Source organism: Eptesicus fuscus, chromosome 25 (genome assembly GCF_027574615.1).
Source record: "Eptesicus fuscus isolate TK198812 chromosome 25, DD_ASM_mEF_20220401, whole genome shotgun sequence".
Taxonomy (NCBI): domain Eukaryota; kingdom Metazoa; phylum Chordata; class Mammalia; order Chiroptera; family Vespertilionidae; genus Eptesicus; species Eptesicus fuscus.
The window spans coordinates 3328721-3354996 of NC_072497.1; the positions used below are offsets into that span (position 1 = coordinate 3328721).

A 26276-nucleotide genomic window follows, 5' to 3' on the forward strand; every position below is an offset into this window, starting at 1 on the left:
TCCCAGGGAAAAGACAGCACAACAGCTACTTGCAACAGCCGGGTGTGGTGCCGTGCCGGTAAGTCAGGGTCTCCAGCGATGGTGGCCAGTGGCCCTCGGGCAGGACTGAGAGGTCCTCACCGCCGAAGCTGCGACTGCTGGCTTGTGTAGCGCTGCCCTCCGGCCCCTCCCGTTTCTTCCCTCTGCTCTCCACCCCTAAACCCAAAAACACTCTAGTCCTGGACTCCCTCCAGCTGCTTGCTCAAGCCCTGGTTTTGCAGCTGAATGCAAAGCTCCGAGATCCTGCTGGCAAAAATCTGTGTGCTGCAAGTGGCCCCGGGCAGCACCCTGACACAGCAGGGCTGCCCCTGAGGAAGGGGAACCTTCAGAGAAACACTGCACACGTGCACCCAGCACCACCACCTGGTGCTCCAGGCGTGTCTACAGCAGCCGGTCACAGAGAAGAGGGTCAGTGTGGGCAGAGGGAGGGGGAGTTACTGGGCTGTTGGAGTTATGGCCCACAGCCCACAGCCCACAGCCTACGGCCCACAGCCCAGTAAGATCTGCCCTAAGATAATCCGGTCCCGGGTCCCCTCACCCCAAAAGGGTGGGCATTGTCATGAGCACGTATATCTGGCCCAGTGCCTCCCTCACTCCCCTAACTGTAGGTCTACGAAGACTAAACACTCCCGTGTCTGACACACCGGAACACGAGAAACAGGCTCAGAAGTGGTCTAATGCCCCACAATGCCCGGTTCGGCACCTCGCATCACCCGCTCTGCCCTTCCAGGGGCCTCAGAGCCATCTGCCAGCTGTGAGCATTACTGAGGCCGCCAGCTGCCTGCGTCCCCTCTCATCAGGGTGCTGCTAGGACCAAGGCCCTACTCCCGTGACCACTCACAGCTCCAGCAACAGAGGCTGGCTCTGCCCAGAGCTTCTGGATCCTCCGCCACCTGGTCCTCGCCAACATCCTCTCGGCATCAGTCTTTTTCCAACGTGACCCTCAGAAAGGAGGGAGACAGGCAGGCTGCACACCCCCAGCCCAGGCTGTGCCCCCACGTGACACAAGTAACCGGACGTGGCAGGCCAACCTGGGACCACGCGCCTGCCTGCCTGCCGGTGACAGGGTCCGAGTGGGCAGAGAGGCACAGTGCTGTCAGCCACAGGAACGCTGGCCAGCGCCTCCCGGAGTCGGGCCGGCTGTGTCCACAGGCACCAGCCTCAGCCTACAGGGGAATGGCCAGTCTGTGCGAGGGACTCCTCCCTTGGAGGATTTTTTTACAGCTTTGCTGCTGTGTCATCCATCCCGCTATTCCTGCCTGGCTCCCTGTCTGTGCTGTCAAGGCCTTGGTCCAGCACCGCAGAGGCTGGTGCTGCCCCCACCCAACCCGCTCTGCTCTCCACGGCCACTCTTCCCCCAAGCTAAGGATACACTTTTTAAAATAATCTACGTGTGTTAATTACAAGATATAACGCTTTCTTTAAAAACATCCACATTTAAGAACCCACTCCTCCCTAAACCAGTATCTGTCTAGTCCCGCCCTTCCGCCCCAATGTGAAGGCATCTTTGTCCAGAAGCCACTGGTCCCCGCTCTTCCTACAACCAGGGCTTCAGTGCACAGGGTGAACCCACACCCCAGGTGGAGAGTCTAACCAGTGACTATTCTCTCGCAGCCCAAAGCCTAGGTGGCGGAGCCCCAGTTCCGGGTCACCGGGAGCCTGTTGTAAATACAGACCCTCAGGCCCCGCCCGAGACCTGTGGAATTTATCCGTGTTCCAACAGTTCCAACGTGGAATGTGCGCACAGGAAGTTAGAGCATTACTGACCTATACAGCCCACGCCAGCTTCCCACCCAACCGGGAGCCCCAGGCCGCAGCGGCAGGCCTGCTGAAGGATGCTGGGACGAATGGCCACACTCACGCACCCAGGAGCTTGTGGGTCTAAGTTCACACCCCTCTGCCTTCGCTGCGGCACCCCCACCGCAGACGCCACCTTCATCTCGTCCTTCTCCCTCGCCCTGCTTCTTCCACACAAAGGACTCCTTCACTACGTCCTAACATCAAGAGGCCCGGGAAAACAAACTCTCTTTCTAAGTCTGGCCGACCCTGCTTTGCTCCCAGGTCAGCGCTGTGTGAGCTCAGTCAAGTCACTTAGCCTCTCTGAGCATCTTCGTATCTGCAAAGCAGCAACAGCAGCCACCTTTCAGGTATTTCGTGAGGACTGCACAAAGCACTCGGTATACAGGGGCTGGCACAAATATTTTCATCAGTATCTTACTTTCAGTAGGGTGACCACATAATTTACCACTCGAACCAAGACACTTCTGAGAGAGAAGGGGGGCAAACTCATGGCAGGACAGCAGATTACACAGACAGTCCTGGGTGAAAAGCAGGCTTGATCGCTCTGCGGCCATTTGTGGCCCGAAATATTTTACTCAAAAACCTCCTTTCTAATGCCCTGCTGATCCCCTTTCCAAACTTACCCGTTCTGCTCCCCTGGGACAGAGTGTGAGGAGTAAGCTGTCAGCACAGGCTAACAGGCAGTGCGGTCAAAGGTCTGAAAGCAAAAGGCTGATTTTACTGAGCAGAAGCCTGGCTTTGCCTCTTAAACTCACATCTGATGCTGGGCGGGAACTTAGCCCTTTTTCCTGGAGAATACTCGTTATCATCTTTTGCCAAGTGCCAACTAGACATGCAAAGCTATCTTCAATAACCGGCACGAGAGGCATGGTGATTCTCAGTCTAAGGCAATCCATCTGAACAATGTCTCACCTTGAATGCCATCTCCTGTAAGGCTCTTTTATTAATACCTGCACGAAGTTTGTGATTTAAGTTCTTAATTTGGTGAGCTGGGGACTCTGGCTCCAGGGCTCAGAGTGGCATTGCCTCTACCCTGACCTTCTGTGTCCTCAGCATAAGACCCTGTCTGCCCCTTGATGACCCCTGCTGCTAGCACACTCAGCACACACTTGCTCAGGGACCCCTGCAACCATCATTCTTGAGCATCTGACAAGGAGGGGAAGTTAGACAAGAGAACAGTGCCTTTAGGCCCCACCTGTGAAACCACGAGGACAGACTCCATTGTAAAAGGCAGGTGGTAACCGCAAGAAGTCAGGAGGAGCCGGGAGAACGGAGGAGATGTGTCACGAGCTGGTCGTAGGGAACAAGAGATCCAGTTTTGAGGAGGTAACAGAGGAGACGTGGTAAGTCAGGTGTGTCTGGGCCAGCCAAGCTGGGAAGAGCCGAGGCTGGAATATCAAACGGATGCCGGGGCAGGCAGCGAGGAAGCTCTGTAAACTCTTGGCCAGGAGATAATGTGGTGGAGGCCCACGGTGAAGCAGAGATCAGAGCAGGGAGGCCAGGGATGAGAGGAAGAGGCACAGCTGGGGGTGGTGGGGAGCTGCCCCTTATAACTGGGTGAAAGTTGTGTGTGTTGATGGACAATGTTGATTAAAAAAAAAAAACACAGAAAAATGCAGCTACTGTGTGAGAGTAGTGGGCTCTAATATATTTTCCTTTAGTTCCTGCACAAACATTATAACAATACAAAATAAAACGTGTCCTCCACTTTTTTACCTTTTTATATTTTAAACACACGCACTGTTGTAGTTTGTACAGCAAACACACTTGAGCTCTTTTACAAAATCTCAACCTCACCCCAAATTCCAGTCCCTGGAAACAGCAGAGAGAGGACGCATGGGCCATGCGTTCCCATTAGATTCGTTCCCATGACTGACTTTACAATCAGCTCCGACAAAGTTCTAACAGGTCCATAAAGTAGCATCTCTAAGACTATTTCTAAAAAGACTGTTTAAAAGACCCCTTTCCCCTTCTCCCCCACCCCCCCAAAAAAAATCAAGAAGACCCAAAGGATGATTTTGAAAACCCATTTGGCAACTGAAAGAGCAAACACACAGGAAGCCGGACACCAGCCCAGGTCTTCCAGCTGCTGTGTGCACTGCGGCCCTTGATGCCAGGGAGCCTGCATGTTTCTCAAACTATAATGGGCATTCGGATGACATGGGAATCTCTTTAAAACACTGACTCTCATTCAGTGGATCTAGGTCAGGCCCCAGATTTTGCATTTCTAACAAATGCCTGAGTGAGGTCGACGCTATTGGTCTGCTGACCACACTTCGGTCAGCAGGAGTTTGAAATGGTTTTTCTACCCCAGGTTCTCTCTTCCAGGTGATTCATCCCATTCTCACCCAACCTCTTTCTTCACCATATTCATTCTCCTCAACCAGGCCCTTTCCAGGGTTCCCTGTGGCCCCTCCGATGAAAGCCCTGGCTCACCTATCAACTGTCTCTCACACGACTCACCGAAAGGAAGGCTGTTCTCCAGAGCTCACATCCCAGAACAACCTCTTGTTTGTCTGTGTGCCCATACGTGCAACAGGGATTCAGAGGAGCAAAAAGGACAGCTGCCTTACCATTTTAACTGCACGTTCAAAATCACATTACAGGTTAAGGTATAAGAGAACATTAAGTTACTTTTGTATTGTACTTCCCACCATAGAAATATGACTGTTGGGTTATTTTAGTGTGACTACTTCCAATAATCTCCAAATGAGTACTGTCAATTATTTCAAAGTGATTTCTATAATGTTTCTTACAATAAATATTACAAATGTTTAGGTTTGACAGTGTCATATACCATGTTCATATATTGGAAGATTCAATATTGTTAAAAAGCAAATTCCCACCAAATTGATCTACACAGTCAATGCAACCCTAGGAAGATACCTGTCTTCGAGCAAGTCAGGGGGGAAAGCTTTAACAGATGGTATAGAACAGCCTATGGGAGAAAAACGAACCTTGACTCCCTACCTCGCACCATATACAAACAGTATTTTCACACGGATCAGGGAGACCTGCGAGTGAAAGCTAAAACTGTAAAGCTTCTCTAGGAAAACAGAGTGTCTTTGTGACTTGGGTGCGGTGACTCAGCAAGCAGCAATCACAAGGAGGAACTGTGATAAACTGGACTTGCCAAAATTAAAGACTTCTGCTCATCAAGACGCCATTAAGAAGATAATGAGGCAAGCTACCAAATGGGAGGAGGTATCGGTGACCATATCCGACTAATGGCTAATTTCCACAATTCATAGGAAGTCTTCACAAAAGTAAGAGAAAAGAACAATTTTAAAAGGGCACAACCTCTTGCAAAGGCATTTCACCAAGATGTATAAATAGCCAATAAGCCCCTGAAAAAGTGCTCAGCCTCATTCCTCATCAAAGAAATGCAAATTAAACCACAATGAGAACCGATAACACACCCACCAGATGCCCCGTTAGAAACACGGCTGGGTGCTGTGAACGAGAACTTCACACAGAGGTTTGGGAAAATGAAGTCACTTTTTTTTTTTCTTTCCCCTGACAAAAAGCAAGCCTGATGGAACTAACTGGCTTGACAATAAGAACGAACTTCATTAAATTAGATTGTATGGTTGACATTACCACAAGCAGATTAAGTTAAAAATCTATAGACCCAGGGTTTTGACACAACAAACGTAAAGCAAGTAACAGGATAAAGAGCACTTTTAAGATATTGTACTGGCAAAGGAGTGTGTTTAAGTTAACAGTACTTCAACTTTCTCAATTCTTCAGGTACACTGAGCTCAACGAGGTCTCAAAGTGAAAGAATAACAGACATAGTTAGCAGTCACCTGAAATTTTCACAAAGCATTCTTGGTACACTTCCAAAAAAACTGAGAAATTCGTGACGGCTGACTTAGGTGACAAATCTTTTCACAGATCGGACGGTTTCTAGTTCCTCCTCCTCAACAAATATGAGAAAGTGGAACTATAAGCATGTAAATGACTAAAAATAAGGAGGACCGATTTTTTCCTTTTGCACAAAACTCAGAGTTCAACCAATTGAGCGATACTGTTCTAGCAACGCCTGAACGTCCCGTGTGCTTATTTATGTGAACAAGTTTACTCAGAGCCCCGATCTATAAACAAATAATAGGAATATATCTGGTGCTTAAAAGTCTGAGTCATTCCAGCAATAAGTGAGTCATCTAATATTACATGAGTTTTTTTAAATGCTTCATTTATCTCATTATGAAGCATTTCCAATAAAGAATGATTAAAGAATAAAATTGTATCAAAATCTATTGCATTTAGATTGTTTTAATCAATTGTCCTAGCAATCAACAGCCACAATCCAGATCATGTACAGCCTCTAGTCACAGGAAATCATTTAAAATTTCAGAGTTAGCCCTAGCTGGTTTGGCTCAGTGGACAGAGAGTTGGCCTGAGGACTAAGGGTCCCGGGTTTGATTCCCGGTCAGGGCACATGCCTGGGTTGCAGGCTCAATTCCCAGTAGGGGACGTGCAGGAGGCAGCCGATGAATGACTCTCTCTCATCATTGATGTTTCTCTCTCTCTCCCCCTTTCTCTCTCTGAAATCAATAAAAAATATATTAATTTTTTTCAGATATATGTGCTATTTTTGTTGCAGAAAAGAATAACATGATCAACAGAGATTCCATAAAATATTACATTAGGATAAAATTCTGCAGGAGAAGCAGACTGGAAATATGAGTAAAACAAAGACAAGGAGTAATGAGAAAATTCCCACTGTTAAAAAACTAGTTCACACATTTTAAAATAGATGATAGGTACCAATCTCTACAATTTCTGATTCCACTGGATACATTTTCACTTATGATGAAAATTCGATTATCAGGTTAAAGTGCCAGAGTACTTTATGTTTTTTGAAGTATCATGGTAAAATATACATAACGTTTTACCATTTTTCAGTGTACAATTCTGAGCCGTTAAGTACATGCACATTTTTGTGCGTCTGTCACCACTACCCAGTGCCAGAACTTTCTCATCTCAGCTTGAAGCTCTGTGCCCATGAAACACAAACTTTCCACTGCCTCCAATAATCACTTTCTGTCTCTATAAATTCAATTATTCCAGGTACTTCACAGAAGTGGAGTCCTATCTAATAAAAGAGTAATATGCAAATTGACTGTCACTTCAACACACAAGATGGCTGCCCCCATGTGGACACAAGATAGCCACCACAAGATGGCCAGCAGGGGAGGGCAGTTGGGAGGGACCAGGCCTGCAAAGGGAGGGCAGTTGGGGGCGATCAAGCCTGCAGGGGAGGGCAGCTGGGGGGGGACCAGGCCTGCACAGGGGAGTGCAGTTAGGCATCAATCAGGCTGGCAGGGTAGTGGTGAGGGGGTGATCAGGCTGGCAGGCAGAAGCAGTTAGGGGCAATCAGGAAGGAAGGCAGGCAGGCGAGCAGTTGGGATCCAGCAGTCCTGGATTGTGAGAGGGATGTCCCAGATTGGAGAGGGTGCAGGTTGGGCTGAGGGACACACCCGCCCATGCATGAATTTCGTGCACCGGGCCTCTAATCATACAATATTTGTCCTTTGTGACTGGCTTACTTCATTTAGCATTAATGTCTTCAAGGTTCATCCAAGTTGTGGTTCAAAATTTCCTAGCCTTTTGAGGCTAAATAATATTCTACTATATGGATGGACCGCGTTTTGTTTATCCATCTGTCCACCTTTTGGCTATCATGAATAGCACAGTTATGAACATCAGTGTTCAAATGTGTCTTCACATCCTTGCACTCAATTCTTTTCATATGAACCTAGAAGTGGAATTGCTGGATCATAATACTAATTCTATGTTTAATTTTTTTTTAGGAACACCATGCTGTTTACCACGTGGTTGCACCACTTACAGTACACAAAGCCCAAGTATTCCAATTTCTCCACACCCTCGCTAACATTTGCTATATTGGTGGGTTTTGGGAGGTCAACAACCATCCCAATGGGTATGAATTGGTATCTCACTGTGGGGTACACTGTTTTTATCAAAACAAGATGCATACAAACGTTTGAAGATGCTGCTGCCTACTTTATGAATCCCCAAGATCATGCTTTTAAAAATCTGCCCCCCGCCCCCCACAGCCACCAGGTTTTTGGTGAACTGTTTCTTCCTATGCCATCCAAGTGGACCTAAAGGCAAATGCCATTTTCTTGCAGGGTTCTGCCTGTGATCACTATAAAGGTCCATAGATCTGACCCAACCCAGGCCATAATAACCCATGGCTAGGACTACAGAGACCCATCCAGCTATGTGCACAATGCAAGCCAAGCTAATTGGGAGCCCTTCCTTGAGATTTTTCCAATTGTATCTAGTGGAGGAAGATCCATTTCCTGACTTTATGGCGCCAGGGGATGTGAGCATTGCCCCTTTCTCAGATGATAGGAAATTGTGTAAAAGACAAACAGGAAACTCACTCAGAGAGAGGCAGCAAAGAGGCAGTCTTAACAAAACTGGAGGCTACCGGATTCGCCTCCCGAATTTAATTTTTCAGGGATTTTTTCTTACCCTGTGACCTATATACCAAAAGCCTTCCGACACATCCCACATTTTGCTAAAGTTAGCTCTAATTAGGTGTGTGATCATTTGCAAGTAAGAGTGTTGTGTGTAATTCAGGTCCCTGGTCTCCTGCCTCTCTCTTCTGTTCTGGGGCACTTGCTCAGCCCAGGTCTACACTCACAACATCCCACCTCAGACTTAAAAAAATAATAATTTCATAAAATTATTAATGGATCCTTTCTCTTTTCTCCACTTAGGCCCCCATGGAGCGTTGTACTAAATCCATCCCATCCTACTAGCAGTTCATTTTTTTGTTTTCATTTTTTTATTAAGGAATTATATGTGTACATATCTTACCATTGCCCCCCCTCCCATACATGCCCTCACCCCGCAGTTTTGTGTCCAGCAGTTCATTTTTTAATACCAGCTCCTCCCCACTCCTACTACGCCCACCCCCTGCTTATTTAGCAGAATGTCCACTTCACATCCCAGTGTTTCCAAGATTCCACTGCCATGAGCATATACCATGTATACCAGCAGAGAGCAAACAGACCAAGTCCAGCTCCACCTAACCTACGGCTCCCAGGATGGGAGTTTCTGAAGCAGAATGTCTTGAAGACTCCAGTCCTGGAATATAGCATGCTGTCCAAGTGGTGTCCCCAAATCCTTTCCTGTATAATAAAAGCCTAATATGCTAAGTGTCCCATCGGCCATTCAACCAATCAAAGCGTAATCCTATCTAATAAAAGAGTAATATGCAAATTGACCATCACTCCAATGCACAAGATGGCTGCCCCAAAGTAATCAAAGATGGCTGCCCCCATGTGGACACAAGATGGCCACCGCAAGATGGCTAACAGGGGAGGGCAGTTGTGGGCAATCAGGCCAGCAGGGGAGGGCAGTTGGGAGAAACCAGGCCTGCAGGAGAGGGCAGTTGGGGGGGAACCAGGCCTGCAGGGGAGGACAGTTGGGGGGAAGCAGGCCTGCAGGGGAGGGAAGTTGGGGGTGACCAGACTGGCAAGGGAGGGCAGTTAGGGGTTACTGGGCCAGCAGGGGAGAGCAGTTGGAGGGCAACCAGGCCTGCAGAGGAGGACAGTTAGGGGTGACCAGGCTGGCAGGGGAGGGCAGTTAGGGGTGACCAGGTGGGCAGGGGAGCATTTAGGCATTGATCAAGCTGGCAGGGGAGTGGTTAGGGGATGATCAGGCTGGCAGACAGAGCAGTTAGGGGCAATCAGGCAGGCAGGCGAGCAGTTGGGAGCCAGCAGTCCTGGATCGGAGAGGGTGAAGGCTGGGCTGAGGGACACCCTCCCCTCCCCATGCACGAATTTCGTGCACCGGGCCTCTAGTATGCTAATGATATGCTAAGGCCGTTCAACTGCTCACTATCACGTGCACTGACCACCAGGGAGCAGGCAGTCAACTGGTAGGTTAGCTTGCTGCTGGGGTCCTGCTGATCCGAACTGAGCGAGAGGTCCAGACACGCCCTGGAGCCCTCCTGCAGTCCCTTCCCGGCTGGCCAACCTCTCGTGTCCCTCCCCAGCCCTGATCGTGCACCGGTGGGGTCCTTCGGCCTGGCCTGTGCCCTCTCACAATCTGGGACCCCTCGGGGGATGTTGGAGAGCCGGTTTCAACCCAATCCCACAGGCCAGGCTAAGGGACCCCACTGGTGCATGAATTCATGCATCGGGCCTCTAATTTTTAAGTAAAATTAGTATAATCCAAACACAATGAAATGTTGCTTTACCTGATACTACAGTGTTCAAATGTCAGGTGTGCAGACATGACAGCAAATTCAAGACCCCTGACAATGCCAAATCACAGTAGAGCCACAGAATATAAAACTTGGGGATTTTAAAAAGCAATTTTTTTTCAAGTACTACAGAAGGGAGTAAATTAGAACATTATTCCTGGAAGGTAATCTCACAAGTGCACGAAAAGCATTAAAGATAAATCAACAAATAGTAAGTGCTGGTGAGGATGTGGGGAAAAGGGAACCCTAGTACACTGCAGCTGGGAATGCAGACTGGTGCAGCCACTGTGGAAAACAGCACAGTTTCTTAAAAAAATTAAAAAACGGAACTGTGATCCCACTTCTGGGAACATATACTAGGAATCCCGAACACCAGTAAGAAAGAATACTAGTATATGCACCCCTATGTTCACAGCAGCATTGTTTACAATAGCTAAGATCTGGAAACATCCAAGTGCCCATCAGTAGATGAGTGGATAAAAAAGCTGTAGTCCATTTACACAATGGAATACTATGCAGCTGTGAAAAAGAAGGGATCTCTTTGACACAGCATGGATGGACCTGGAGAGTATTATGCTAAGCGATAGGCCAGTTATAGAAAGACAAATATCACATGATCTCACTTATATGTGGAATCTAATGAACAAAATAAACCAACGAACAAAATAAGGTCCAGAGGCATAAAGGCATGGATGCATGGAACAGACTGATCTCAGAGAGGAAGGGGATGGAGAAGACAGGAAGAGATTAACCAAAGAACATATATGGACATATGCATAACCCATGCATACATACAATGGTGTGGAGAAGGGCTGGGGTGGGACGAGGGCTGGGAGGCAAAGAGGGGAAACAAGGGGCATCGGTAATACTGTCAACAATTAAAAAAAAAGATACTTAAATTTTTTTAAATTGACTTTAGCGAGACAGAGGGAGAGGGAGAAAGATCGATTTGTTGTTCCACCCATTTATGCATTCATTGGTTAATTCTTCTATGTGCCATGACTGGGGATCAAACCTGCAACTTTGGTGTATTGAGATAACGCTCTAACCAACTAGCTACCCGGTGAGGGCAAAATAGTTATTTGATGAAACAGTTTTACTTTTAGGGGCTTGTACTATCCTATCTAATAAAAGAGTAATATGCAAATTGACCATCACTCCAAAACACAAGATGGCTGCCTGCATGTGGTCAAAGATGGCTGCCCCCATGTGGACACAAGATAGCTGCCACAAGATGGCCAGCAGGGGAGGGCAGTTGGGAGGGACCAGGCCAGCAAGGGAGGGCAGTTGGGGGCAATCAAGCCTGCAGGGGAGGGCAATTAGGGGTGACAAGGCTGGCAGAGGAGGAAAGTTGGGGGCGACCGGGCCTGCAGGGAAGGGCAGTTGGGGTGAACCCAGGCCTGCAGGGGAGGGCAGTTAGGGGTGACCAGGCCTGCAGGGGAGGGCAGTTAGGGGCAAACAGGCTGGCAAGGAAGCAGTTAGGCATCAATCAGGCTGGCAGGGAAGTGGTTAGGGGATCAGGCTGGCAGGCAGAAGTGGTTAGGGGCAACCAGGAAGGCAGGTAGGCGAGCAGTTGGGAGCCAGGAGTCCTGGATTGTGAGAGGGATGTCCGGGCCTAAACAGACAGTCGGACATCCCTCGAGGGATCCCAGATTGGAGAGGGTGCAGGCTGGGCTGAGGGACACACCCCTCCCCTGCACAAATTTCATGCACCGGGCCTCTAGTGTCCAAATAATCACAGATGCAGGCAAGAGTTTTAACTTCAGGTACTTCTCCTATTTAATAGACACCTATTTAAGCAACCTATCTCCAACAGTGTGGAATTATTAACTTTTTGTACCATGAACTATTTGGCAGTCTGCTATAGCCCATGGATACCTTTTAAGAATAATGCTGCTAGCTATGTAAAATAGTGACAATTTTGAAGTAGTGATGAGCAAACAACATTTCAAAATATATGTGCAATGACTATTAAAGGAATCAGATTCAAAATGTTTGATCATCATAATGATGATGATTATTGCCAAAGGATTAGGTCAGGCTAATATTGAGACTTATTGCCTACATTTATAATAGAAAGAAATGCTACATTTCAGTTCAGCATTGGTGAAAAAAAATCTAAGTTCCTACCTGCCCAAGTTACCCGACTCCCTGAATTCTACCCAGGGACCCAGGTTAAAAATCCTATAATGCGTCCGTCTGTCTGTCTGTCTATCTATCTATCTATCTATCTATCTATCTATCTATCATCTATCTAAAAGCCTAATATGCAAAGTGTCCCCTAGAGAGTTCGACCAACCATGAGTTTGATCTCTTGCTATGATGTGCACTTACCACCAGGGGGCGGCATGGAACAAAAGAAGGCCCCAGCAGGCATCTGGCAGCAGGGGAAGGGAGGCCCTGGCAGGCAGCAGGCAGCCATTAAGGACCCAACACATGCACGAATTTCGTGCACTGGGCCTCTAGTCTATACAGTAAAATGCTATGTAGCCTTGAAAAATACAGAAAATGAATGACAGAAAGAGAAAAGATAAAGGGGCAAATTATTACACAGTATGTTCAGAAAGCTTTCACTTTAATAAATACAGATAAGAAAAATACTGAAGAGAGATAATAAAATGTCAAGAGTAGTGGGGTTAGGTATAATTTTTTCCTTCTAACTTGTTTTCTTCAGAAATTTTTTACAAGGAACATATTGTAACAAGAAAAAAAAAATACAAAATTTAACATCCCCTAAATGAATTTGAAAATTTTTTCCTAATTTTTACAAAGAAAGATTTTATACTGCAAGATTTTAACTTTGACATTGGTTCACTAACGATATAAAATTAGGTTGTGCTTCTATTTTAATACAGTAAACCACAGAATAGAAGGGAACCTGGAGTCCACTTAGTTCAAGCCCCTCATTTCAGAGCGGAAACACCCTTCCTAGTATTGATTCCAGAAGCGTTAGGCCTTGCTGGACCTCTGCACAGTGCCCTCTCCCCCAGCAAGTGTGCTCGTTTCTTCTTCAGTCAAAAAGACGTAAAACACCCACATTCAGAAACTGGATGCACACACTCAAGTGGGAGTAATCCTACCTGTGGTTGAGGCATCAAGCCTTAAGCTCTCAGTGGCAAAGCCCTGACATTCCAGCAGGTGGGGATGGTACCACACAGCCCAGGGCTGTTAGAAATCGCACATCACAGTCCAGGGCAGCGTCAGCAGAAGGACCAGAGAAGAGTCTTCCTGGGCTGCTCCCCCTCCCACCCTCTGCAGCTCTTCCAGTCCAAGTGCTGCTCTGCCCTCCTCTCCAGGTGATCTCTCTGTAGGTGGCTAGGACGGTAAAGAGCATCAGGTCTGCAGACCTGGCCAGAGTGAGGGACAGACACAGAGAGGGGGGCACGTTTCAGCTGGTGCCTGCTCTCCTCCACTCCACATCCAGTCCTCTGCCCTACAGCGGGCCCTGAAGACCAGAGCAAGCCCAAGCTCCCCACCAGGTGCACATTCTCCACCGGCTCCCTCCCCTTCGCGCCCGACAGGCGGCTAGAGGTGCCTGGCTCCAGCTGTCCACCAATGCTTCAGGAGGGCTGACTGGTGACCCTTCTCTCATCTTTCAACCCCCACTCCTCCCTCATCTGTGCAAAGTCTAAGTCCTATAATAAGCCCCTTAGTCCATAATACTCATCGTGGTTCTAATTCCTGATCAAACCCTGACTGAGAGTCTCGTGACAGAACATCATATGGCATCCCCACAACATCCCACAGGAAACACAGTAGCCAAGAGTTTCTCTTAGAAAGCTGAGGACATGCCCAACTGGTGTGGCTCAATGAACCAGGAGGTCACCATCTGATTTCCAGCCAGAGCATGTGCCCAGGCTATGGGCTTATTCCCAGTAGGGGGCGTGCAGGAGGCAGCCAATCAATGCTTCTCTCATCATTGATGTTTCTATCTTTCTCTCTGAAATATATAGAGGGAGGGAGGGCGGGCTGAGGACACGAGCAAACCTGGACTGGCTGCCAGGCTGAAGAGCCCAAGACCAACAAAAGGGGAGTGATGCCACTCACTGGCCTGCCAGGCTGTATGTACCGCAGCCTTCGTTCTTGGAAACACCCTCCGTCTGCACAAACACTGCTCTCAGAGGACAGTCCTCCGCTTGGTGTGACAGAGGGGGCGGGGATCACTCCAAATGCTACACGCCGCCCCCCCCCCCCCATCTTCGTGTACAGACTGGAATAAGGCCGAGGGAGTATCTGTGGGAGCGGGCACAGCTCTGGGGCCTCTTGGTAAACCATCAGAAAGTATATTGACCCCAACTGCTGGGGACTCTCAGTGTACCACAGGTCACTGAACATCTCTTCATTTTCAGCTTTGGACCCTAGTGGCCAATCCTGAAGCACTGGGGGGAAAAATCGACTCAACATCCAGTTACGCTGGAAGAACTTTTTCTTCAAAGCCCATTTCAAAGGCTGCTTCATCCTAAAAAGTGTTTCCTGGTTCCCTCGCAGGTACCATCTCCCCTCCTCTGCCCCTGGCACAGCACTTCCCAGTGATGCCCTGTCACCACGCTCACCGTGCACCGCACAGTGGGGTATTGGGTCGCAGCTGGCACACAGACAGCCTTACCAGTCACAGACCACAAACATTCGTTCAAATGAAAAACAAAGGGTACATAACACCTGCCACGTGAGGAGCACCTACACGAAGCAAGCTGTGCAATTAAAGTGAAATGCGACCGATGCACCTTTATGTCCACCACCCAGCCCTTTTCCGTGCACATACACATACTGAAGGGAGGACCGTCTTGTACTCTGTCATTTCACCTTCAGATACTGCAATTGCCTTTCTGTATTAGCCTGCAGTCTTCTGCAAGTATCCTGTTTAGATACTGCAGAACGTTCTCGCGTATGCTCACTTAACCTTCAGTTGTTGCCATTATTTTCCCTAGTCCTAATGCTGTCAAACTCAGAATTATACAAACTTAAGATTGTTTATTTTCTTAGGTAACACAATTACTTTAGAATAGTTTATTGATTATTTATTTTTTTAGAGGAAGAGGGAGACAGAGAAACGCTAATGTGGGAGTGCAGCATCGAGTTGCTGACTCCTGCACTCCCCTCCCCGCCCACTGGGGACCAGGCCATAACCTGGGCATGTGCCCCAGACGAGGAATAGAAAGAGCAACCTCCCAGGGCACAGGATGATGCCCAGCCAGCCAAGCCATATCTGCCATGGGTTTCCTTCCCCATTAGCCACAGGCTGGTTTTCCTGCAGGCCTGGCCCGTCAGGAGCTCTGCGGGGGAAACCTGGGGAAGCCGACCTCTGTGCTGGGCCAGGCAGTCTCTGAGCTGACATCTCCAGTGGGGATGGGGAGAGAGCTGACCACACGTGGGGGCAAAGGGTGTGTGAAGGGCTCGGAACACCAGCTACTTGACCACAGCTTTTCCTACAATTCCTTGAGGTCCCTTGAAACTGAAGTCCTGCTTCCTCATCTGAGCCCCAGGAGAACCCGTGAGGCAGGATGCGCAGGTACCCTTCTGTCCCACGGCTGGAAAAACGGCCTACTTTATCTCACCGCCCAAGGTCTACCTTAGAACCCAGGTTTCTCTACTTTTTCAAGATCTTCTTCCCACTGTACCCCTTTGGACGTGCCCTGAGAAGGATCTGAAGAGGCCACAAAGTACACACATCTTGTCGTCTGACGAGCCGCTGACCTGGGCAGAGTGCAATGGCAACACCTTCACCAGAGCCTGGCACCTAACAGGTGAGGTCATAGGGCTCCCTGGCCAATTGAGGACATACACTCCTCACACTCCCCTCTCACTAGCCATGGGCCCTTTCCCTTACACCAAGCATGTCCATCTTGCGGCCCACAATGGATTATTTTTTTGCAGCTCAGCCAATATAACAGTATGTAAGAAACGTCTTAATAAATTTCATAACTTTTTACAATATCCTGTTATACATAATCGTTAATAATGAACTACAATGTTCACTAATGACTGATTACTACAAACGTGTTGCATTCATTTCCCTTACACGCCTTACACGCAGGCGCACCATTTCTCTCCACTAACACTAGCAGCGAATATCTTAGCAGCCGATCGCCATGTCATTAGTCTTGGACTGACTTGTTTGGTGTGCGCAACAGGAAATATTTTGCTTTCGGAGAACAAGAAAAATAGGCTTATGTGAGTTATGCTTATTCATTTGTGCAGTTATTCATTGTCTGGTAAGTTAATGTTCGAGAAAAAATATTAATTTTTATTAGAACAGTGATGAGCAATCTTTTGAGCTTGGTGTGTCAAACTTCGCCAAAAAACTGAGCATAACTCGGGTAGTGTGTCACTTTGAGGAAAAAACATTATTTCGCAAATGTTTCATCCTCAGGAGCAGCAAATGTTTCATCCTCGGCATGCGGCCACCTCAGCGGCCACATGTCATCAGAAATGGCTACACGTGTCAGTGCTGACACGCGTGTCATAGGTTCGCCATCACTGTATTAGAATGTTCTATTATTTTATGTTAACGATGACTCATTTATTTCAGCCCTTTGTATTTAGCATGTCTCTATCGAAATAAACCTACGTTTCTATGAAAATTGAAGCTTTTGTTTTTTTGTGGCCCACATAAACTTAAGCCTTATTTGGCCCGTGTTAGCCTTTGAGTTTGACATGCTTGCCTTAGACCGTTCAACAACCTAGCATTAGCTGAAAAATACTTTGCTATAAACTACAAGTTTCCAGCATATGTGAAGTAACCCAGTGAGAATTAAGCCATTGTTGATTGTCATTCTTACTGGAATAGAATTCATACAATTTTCTCAAAGGAGAAAAACAGAACATGTATATAGAACCAAGCAGATTCTCTGAATTCTTAACTCAGCATAAGTTAAAGGGGAATGAGGTTTAGCTCATGACTTATTCCAATTAACAGAAAATAGACCATATCTGTACTTTTTTGGAAGTTAGAAAAGACAGAACCCTCCAGTCCCCAGTGACATTCTCTCAACTGCCCTCTAGTATAATTTAATAGAAACAAATTCTGCAATTACCACAAGTCGGCCTCCTCCCTAATAAACGTCTCCCTCAAACATTTACTAGTAGCTACTCTATGTTCACATACTCCTGCATCTCCCTGGGAATTATTTCCAAGGCCAAGTTAAAAAATAAATAAAACACTTATAACTAAACATCAGCAATCACGCGTCCTTGAAAAACCCTGTTGTTGCCACATTTCCCTCCCAAGGTCCACTTAAAAATTAAAAATGTACACGTTCACATAAATCGAAAAAACATTCCACCAATGTTCTTAGAACATGCTGCACCTCCCACACAAAAATATTATGAAGCACGATTGGCACATCCAAGCCTCCCTGGGAAGTGTCCTCCTCAGGAGATGCAGAACTGCTCTGTGGAGTCATCCTAAATACAGTAATCATAAGAACTCATTTGTGTTGACTTGCACTCATATTCAAAAGCAACTAAAATATGCAAGAGCTGTGCCATCCAGTACAGTAGCCACTGGTTACATGTGGCTGCTGACCACTCCAAATGCATGTAGTTCACACTGAGCTGTGCTGTAAGTGCACAACATACACTGGATTTAGAAGTCTTAATATTAACAAAAGAAACAATATTTCATTAATGGCTTTATATTGATTATATGCTATCAAAAATTTTTGTATAGCCCTAACTGGTTTGGCTCAGTGAATAGAGCGTTGGCCTGTACACTGAAGGGTCCCAGGTTCGATTTGGTCAAGGGCATGTATCTTGGTTGCGGGCGCATCCCCAGTGGGAGGTGTGCAGGAGGAAGCTGATCAATGTTTCTCTCTCATCGATGTTTCTAACTCTCTATCCCTCTCCCTTCCTCTCTGTAAAAAATCAATAAAATATATTTAAAGAAATTTTTTTTGTATATGTTGAATCAGAAAAAAATATTAATTTCACCCTTTGAACATTTTTAATTAAAATTATTTTTAATTTTGTATTGATTTTAAGAGAAAGGAAGGGAGAAGGGGAGATAGAAACATCCTATCTAATAAAGTGGGAATATGCAAATTGACCACCACACCATCACAAAGATGGCAGCGCCCACAGCATGGACAGAGTTTCCATAACACAAGATGGCTGCATCCACAGTAATGAGCCTTAAGGAGCAATGAGCAGGGACCTGAGGCTGTGGCACTGGGCTGGGGCAGGGGACCTGAGCCTGCACCGCCCCCCACCCCCGCGTCAGGCCAGGGGACCTCAGGCCACGTCCCCTGCCCAGCAGGGTTTGACGGGGGACCTCAGGCTGCACCCCCCACCCTGGCGCTGGGCCAAGGGACCTCAGGCCGTGCCCCCAGCCCGGCAGGGCTTGACGGGGAACCTCAAGGCACACTCCCTACCCGGGCTGGGGGACCTCAGGCCATGCCCCCCCCGCCCTGGTGCCGGGGCAGGGGACCTGAAGGTGGGCTGGGGGACCTGAGGCTGCGCCCCCCCTCTCGTTGGGGCTTGACGAGGGTGGGGCTAGCCGGGTCTAGATCTTGCCCAATGGAGGTGGGGCTGGCTGGGTCTGGGTCTCGCGAGATTTTGAGGTGCCATGGGTGTGCAGAGACTTGACTCTGGGTCCCGAGGCATGCCCCAGACTCTGACAGGAGGAAGATTTTCATACACATTTTACTAATTTTCTTTCATCTCTGACACTTCTATTACAGAGAAAGGGCAAATAGTAATATTAAAATATTTCCTCTAATTAATCCCTTTTATGTGCACGAATTTTGTGCACCAGATCACTAGTCAATGATGAGAGAGAATCATTGATTGGCTTCCTCCAGCATGTCCCCTCCTGGGGATTGAACCCCCAACCTAGACATGTGCCCTGACCTGGAATTGAGCCATGACCTCTTGGTTCATGGGTTGACGCTTAACCATTGAACCACACCAGCTCGGCACCTTTTTAAAAATGGGATACCAGAAAATCTATAATCACTTGTGATATGCATTGTAATTCTCTATGTAAATAGTCCTGTCACTTCTGACCTATCCTTTCTTACCCAACCTTCTTGAGCATCATAAAACAGATTTCTATATTGTAATCAAAGGCAGTCTGTGCTCAGAGGGGGACCCACAAAGGAAACTAAAGGAGGGGCAAGTGTTGGTGGAGATTCAAGGCCATTCTTCACAGGCTTCGCAAGGAGGTTGCCTAGAAACAGCGCCGCACACAGGCCCAGAGCATCCGGTTTTCAAACCCAACTCACATGGCAAATGATCATGAACTTCTTGATTGGTGGGTGTAGTGCAGACTCCACTGAAATTCAGAGAATTATCCAATAGGGCATTTATCTTCTGAAAGATACTGGCATTGCTGCATGTGGAGAGGGCCTGGGCTTCCTGGTGGTCGCAGCAATCTTTTATACTTCCTGCTCCCTCCTCCTGGACACAGAACAAAGACATTCAGGTTCACGCTCCTTTAGGACAAATAGAGACTCTCACCCCCTTTCCCTCAACCCCACAGCAGGAGTTAAAGTAATAAGGATTTGGCCCTGGCTGGTGTTCCCAGTGGTTAGAGCATCAGCCCATGCACCAGAGGGGCGCAGATTTGCTTCCTGGTCCAGGGCACATACCTGGGTTGCAGGTTTGCTCCCCAGGAGCGTGCAGGAGGCAACCAGGCGATGTGAGATCTCACATCAATGTCTGTCTTTCTGTCTGTCTCCCTCCCTCCCTTCCACTCTCTCTGGAAAGCAATGGGGGGGAAATTCTCTGGTGATGATTAATGAAAAAATAATAAAAGGAGGGTTCATGTTTCCTGCTTATATATTAAAACTAGAGGCCCAGTGCACGAAATTTGTGCATGGGGGTGGGGGGATCCCTCAGCCCAGCCTGCACTCTCTCCAATCTGGGACCCTTCGAGGGATGTCCAACTGCCGTTTAGGCCCGATCCTATCGGGATCAGGCCTAAATGGGCAGTTGGACATCCCTCTCACAATCCAGGACTGCTGGCTCCCAACTGCTCGCCTGCCTGCCTTCCTGATTGCCCCTAATCGCTTCTGCCTGCCAGCCTGATCACCCCCTAACCACTCTCCTGCCAGCCTGATTGATGCCTAACTGCTCCCCTGCCAGCCTGATTGCCCTTAACTGCCCTCCCCTGCCAGCCTGGTCACCCCTAACTGCCCTCCCCTGAAGGCCTGGTCACCCCTAACTGCCCTCACCTTCAGGCATGGTCACCCCTAACTGCCCTCCACTGCAGGTCTGGTCCCCTCCAACTGCCCTCCCCTGAAGGCCTGGTCACCCCTAACTGCCCTCCCCTGCAGGCCTGGTCACCCCTAACTGCCCTCCCCTGCAGGCTTGATCGCTTCCCAAATGCCCACCCTTACAGGCCTGGTCCCCCACAACTGCTCTCCCCTCCTGGCCTGATTGCCCACAACTGCCCTCCCTTGCAGGCCTGGTCCCTCCCAGCTGCCCTCCCCTGCTGGCCATCTTGTGGCGGCCATCTTGTGTCCACATGGGGGCAGCCATCTTTGACCACATGGGGCAGCCATCTTGTGTGTTGGAGTGATGATCAATTTGCATATTACTTTTTTATTAGATAGGATACTTAGGGAGTGTTTACTGTGAGCAAGGTGCCCTGAGAAACTGCCTCAAGAGCCTTCTACAGTGATGGGATTTACCTGGGCAAGGCAGCAGTGAGGGGAGTTTAAGAACCAGACAGATCTGGTTCAGAGCCTGGGGTATGTCTATACAGTAGTATATTATTTCCCAATAAAAGGGAATGAAGTATTGATACAAGTTACTACATTGATAAACCTTGAAAATATTAGGCTAAGTGAAAGAAGCTAGTCACAAAGGACCATATATTATATAAGCCCATTTATACAAAACATCCAGAATAAATAGCAAGTCTAAAGCAGATTAGTTGCCTTCAACTAGGGGGGGGGGGGGAGATATTAGGAGGTGGTGGCTAATGGGTATGAGGTTTCTTTCTGAGATGATGAAAATACCTCATTGGATTATGACTGCAAAACTCTGTAAACATACTAAATATCATTGAATTGCACACTGAAATGTGAGCTTTATGGTTATGTAACTTATATCTCAATACATTTGTTTAAAAAGTATGGTTCCGGCCATTTTTTGGCAGTTAACCCCTGTGCCTCAGTTTCCCCATTTGTGAAATGGAAAGAGTACTACCAATCTTCAACCACAGAAGTTTCCAAACTGTACAAGGGCCCTCTTAATATAAAAAAATTTAACCTAATTTTTATTTACAACAACAGGTCCTGGCCACACTTACAGGAAGGTCAATGACAACTGTATGTGAATGTTAGAAGGGGACAATGAGCAACCCCATGAAAGATGGAGGCAGGAGAGCCAGGGAGGGAAGTGCCCCCATTGTCTGGGGAAAGATGCAGACCTGGAGGCCTCTGGGAAAAACTTCCCCAGGAAGAAGGGAAGGTCTGAGACTCTTACTATCTGAAGCAGTCTTTACAAACCTAATTAGGAGTATGCCTGTCCAACTGTGCCCCATTCCCAATCCTGTTAGGTACATACACCACAACCTCCAAACTCAAAGCAAATGACATCCGAACGACTCCCTCCCTCCCGCCCCTCCTCTCATGTACACAAATGAGAGATGCAGAGGACACTGAAATTAGAATAAAGGTAAATGGAGTATTCCATTTACACCCAAACTAGAAGCCTGGTGCATGAAATTCGTGCACTGGTAGGGTCCCTAGGCCTGGCCAGCGATCAGGGCTGATCCGGCCTTCCTTCCCCGGCAGCTGGCAGCTGGCCGGGGCCTTCCTTCTTTCAGCGCCATCCCCTGGTGGTCAGCGCATGTCATATCAAGCGATCAAACTCCCGGTCTCCCGGTCGAACTCCCGAGGGGACACTTTGCATATTAGCCTTTTATATATATATATGGCATAATCACATCAGTAAGTACCCAACTGTTCGCCTTGAGTAACCAATTTGGGAGGAGAGGGGGGAGGGAAAAAAAAGACCAAAGCCAGCAATGTCAGATGGGAACAGACCTACAACCTCCCTTATGTGTACAACAGGAATAAAAGCAGTAACACCATCTCCTCGGGATTTTGTGAATCAATAACAGAACATGCTAGGCACAGTACCTGGTACATGATTATGTGCTGAACAAATGGAAGTTGGCTATCAGGAGTGTCATTATTATGACACCAAGGGGTCAGAGGCCACCGGAGGGACCCTTGAAGAAAAGAATCTATTGGCTCATAAAGGAGAAAAAGGCACTAAAGACCCTGGCCAACTATTCCTTTGTAGACCCCAAGTCCTAATGTCTAATGTTGCTGGTCCACTGATTTTAAAAGTTTAATTCAAAGACTAGAAACATAATAGAAATCAGACTGGCTAAAACCTGAACCTACTACAGATTTCAGGGATCTTTTTAAACTCTCCAGTTAAATGAATTTAGTTTTCATTTTCAAAATACACTCATCTATCCACCCCTCTACTTACAGGCCCACTACTTTGTATATTCTGTCTGACTTTGATCACTTTATAGGTCTGAGTTCATATCCATGTTTCCCCCCAAGGACATGTTTTTTCCCCCATGGTTATCCTACTACTGCCTTATAGCTTTCTCTGGGATTTCTGGCATATCCTATCCTATATAATAAAAGCCTAATATGCAAATTTCCCCTTGGGGGGTCTTTCCACCAAGAGTTCAACCGCTCACTATGACGTGCGCTGACCACCAGGGGGTGGCACAGGCAGGATGGTGGAGCAGGTGAGGGGGTGGGGCTGCAAGGTAGGTTATCAAGCGGGGCTGCAAGGTTGGGGGCATAAGCTGGGGCCTGATCTCTGCAGGCCACCCCAAGGGACCTCACCTGGGCACGAATGGGGCCTCTAGTATTGCCATAAAGTGAGACCATTTGCAGCGTGTGTGTTGTTTTTTTTTTTTTTAACTTTTATTTGGTCTTTCACTATGGACAGGAAAGTAGGCTTTAAGACAAAGACAAGAGAAGGCAAACCTTAGTGCTATTGTGAATCATAGATCAACAGGAAGAAATAATCAATCAGCAATGCTAGAAAAGTAAAATAACCATTTCTTTTTTTTTTTTATTGAGGTATTATATGTGTACATATCTTACCATTACCCCCCCACCCCACACCCATACATGCCCTCACCCCCCCCGAGTTTTGCATCCATTGTTTATGCTTATATGCATGCATACAAGTCCTTCGTTTGATTAAAATAACCATTCTTATAGTTACTGGCTAAAAATGGCCTCAAGGTAAAACTAGGTGTAAATGTCAGAAAGAATGGTTCATGAGGAATCTCTGCTCATACAAGCTATTATTTTAGCAGGTATCAATTTTCCTCTTTTCAAGCAGATTAACAGTTGACACTCCCATCATGAAACAGTGGTTTCCTCTGGTAATAAATCTTGAAGGAGAAGGGAAGTGAGGGGAGACTACCATCTGAAAAAAAGCGCCCCCTTTTTCCACAGGGGAAGAATTCTCCCCAACACTGTGACTTACTGTTTTGTACAACAGAAAAAACACAGGCTTTGAAGTACATATACTAAGTTCACCACTTAGGTATCTTCTCTGAGCCCTGGATGCCTTAGGTATAGGATGGAGTACCACCCAGAGAAATATATAAAGCACCTGCATATGCTAATAACATGTTAGTGACAGATGTTCCCTGATTCCACACAGTTGATTAAGTCACTGTTACTCAGAAGCATGCTTTCAAGGTATTCACGGTTGTCAGCTTCATCAAGAAGCCTATGTTCAGAATATAACAGACGGTTGGGTTTTTGGTTTTTGTATTTGTGAAACACTCAGAAGGTTTAGCATTAAGAGGTTTTCTTAAACCCAGGCAAGGAAAGCAGTAGGAGCCCTAGTTCCGGTTTGGCTCAGGGGACAGAGCATTGGCCTGACTGACTGAAGGGTCCCAGTTTCCATTCCGGTCAAGGGCACATGCCCCAACTGCGGGCTAGATCTTCACAGGGGGCATGCAGGAGGCAGCCAATCAATGATTCTCTCTCATCACTGATGTTTCTCTCTCTCCCCCCCCCTTCCTCTCTGAAATCAATAAAAATATATTAAAAAAAAAAAAAGAAAAGCAGTAGGATGGTGGAGCTGGCGTAACCTCCTGAGCAGCTAAATTCAGCCTCTTCCAATTCCAAAACCCAAGGGAAGTTTGTGTTTCATCTTAAACTCCTGAGTTTCATCAAGCAACACCTCATAGTCATTCCGGTAAGGTGGGGGATGGGCAGGAGGAGGGAAGGTAGGAAAAGGCCCTCTCATCCACAGCTTACCACTCAGCGTGGGGGATACAGCCATCCGTTCAGACCCCAGGACCCAGTCAGAGGGGCTGTCTGGGAGCTGAGGACCACCAGCATGGCAAAGCCCCGCCCAGAGTGGTGGGTGTGAACAGACAAGCTCAAGTGGGACCTCTAGTGTTAAAAACAACAACAACCACCACCACTCAGACACAGTTCTTTCCCCAAAGAGGTCACCAGAGCATAGTTGGAAAAAACAGTAGACTAATTGGGTGGAGGGGATAGAATCAGGTCAGCCCCAGGAGACGAAGCCACTGGTTCTGCTTTCAGACCTGGTGGGTTTAATAAGCCTCAGATACACATATTATTCAGGAGGCCAATCAGAACCAGGGGTCCTGAGAACAATCAGAGCTAAAGAGCTCCACCTAAAACTTGATCAGGGAGAGAGCGCGCTGGTGCTATATGGGAACACACAGGCCCTCTGTGTGAGAGGACAAGAATGAGCCAACAGAAGGAACCACAGGGAATGTGGCATTCAGGGGGAGGAGGAAGCCTGTACGTGCCAGGGCAAGAAAAGATCTATCAGACACAAGTGGGGGGAAAGGAAGCCAGAGTCTTATGAACCAAGTGGGAATTTTAAGTAAAATGAAATAATCAAGAGACCAACATAAAGGAGGTCAAGGTGCACGAATTCTAGAAATTCTGGAAATGAAGAGACCTGGGTTCCAAATCTGGGTCTATCATGCACTCACTGCATACACTTTCATTCTAAGCCTATCTCCTTGTCCGTGAAAATAAAGAGTCAGACGTTACAATCTGGGCTTGGTGTCAGCTCCAAGTTATACCTGGGAGACAGGTCTCTATAACACCTTTCGAACTTCCAAAATTACAGGTTAAAAAAAAAAAAGTCTCAGGAGAAAGGGCAAACTCGGGAGACAGATGGTGTCAGAACCAGAAGCCAGGAGCACAAAAGCAGAATGAGGAGAGCACAGGTGTTTATTAAGAGATTAAGTGTTCTATCAAAACACACACACACACAACAACAATAAAAACAACAACAACAAAAACCCCACACACACACACACACACACATACACACACACACACATACACACACACACACCCGCCTTTACCAAGGGAGACCTCTCGCCAAGGTGCTAAGCCTGTCAGGATGGCACCTGTATCCAAGAATAAAGAAACCTCAACGCTATTCTAGTCAAGTTACTCAGAATCAACAGCTACAGGCAACCGTGACCCATTTTAGCACACAAATCAATCTGTAGACCTGCCCTCTGGGGAGTCTCCAATTACCTCAAGGAAAGTCATCACAAAACGGGCCTCAAAACATCAAAACGGTGTTAACTCACTATAACCTAAAAGGGTGCTCCAACCACACAGGAATACAAAACAAAACAAAACAAAACAAAACAAAAAACAAAGTAGAATTCAGAGGTTATCCATGCATGCCTAAGTGCTCCGTACAACTGAAAGCAAAGCCCATTTCATCAGGGATGCCCCCGTCTGGGCCTGTCATTTTAAAACACATTATAGCCTAACCGGTTTAGCTCAGTGGACAGAGCGTCGGCCTGCGGACTGAAAGGTCCCAGGTTCGATTCCCGTCAAGGGCATGTACCTTGGTTGCAGGCACATCCCCATTAGGTGTGCAGGAGGCAGCTGATCTATGTTTCTCTCTCATCGATGTTTCTAACTCTCTGTCCCTCTCCCTTCCTCTCTGTAAAAACTCAATAAAATATACTTAAAAAAACCAAAACACATTATATATTAAGGAAGCAAGATAATCCTTACTAGGAGCCTTTTAAAATCCGAGAAGAAAAACTCACTGGAAATTATGTCTATAATGTGAGTTTAACAGTGAAATTTGGATACTGACTTTTTATGGGAAGTCGGGTAATTTTCCTATGAACTAACCACAGATTTCATGTACCTTTTAGTTCATTATT

General features: G+C 47.2%; 1 protein-coding gene across 1 annotated transcript in view; it reads right to left on the reverse strand.

Annotated features, from left to right (window-relative positions):
• The window catches only part of CPEB1 (cytoplasmic polyadenylation element binding protein 1), a 56644-nt gene that overhangs the window by 25964 nt on the left and 4404 nt on the right, over positions 1-26276 (reverse strand). Inside the window, exon 2 of the mRNA XM_054713207.1 lies at positions 19312-19486. Coding sequence (XP_054569182.1) covers positions 19312-19486 — 175 coding nt within the window. The remainder of the gene's footprint in view (positions 1-19311; positions 19487-26276) is intronic.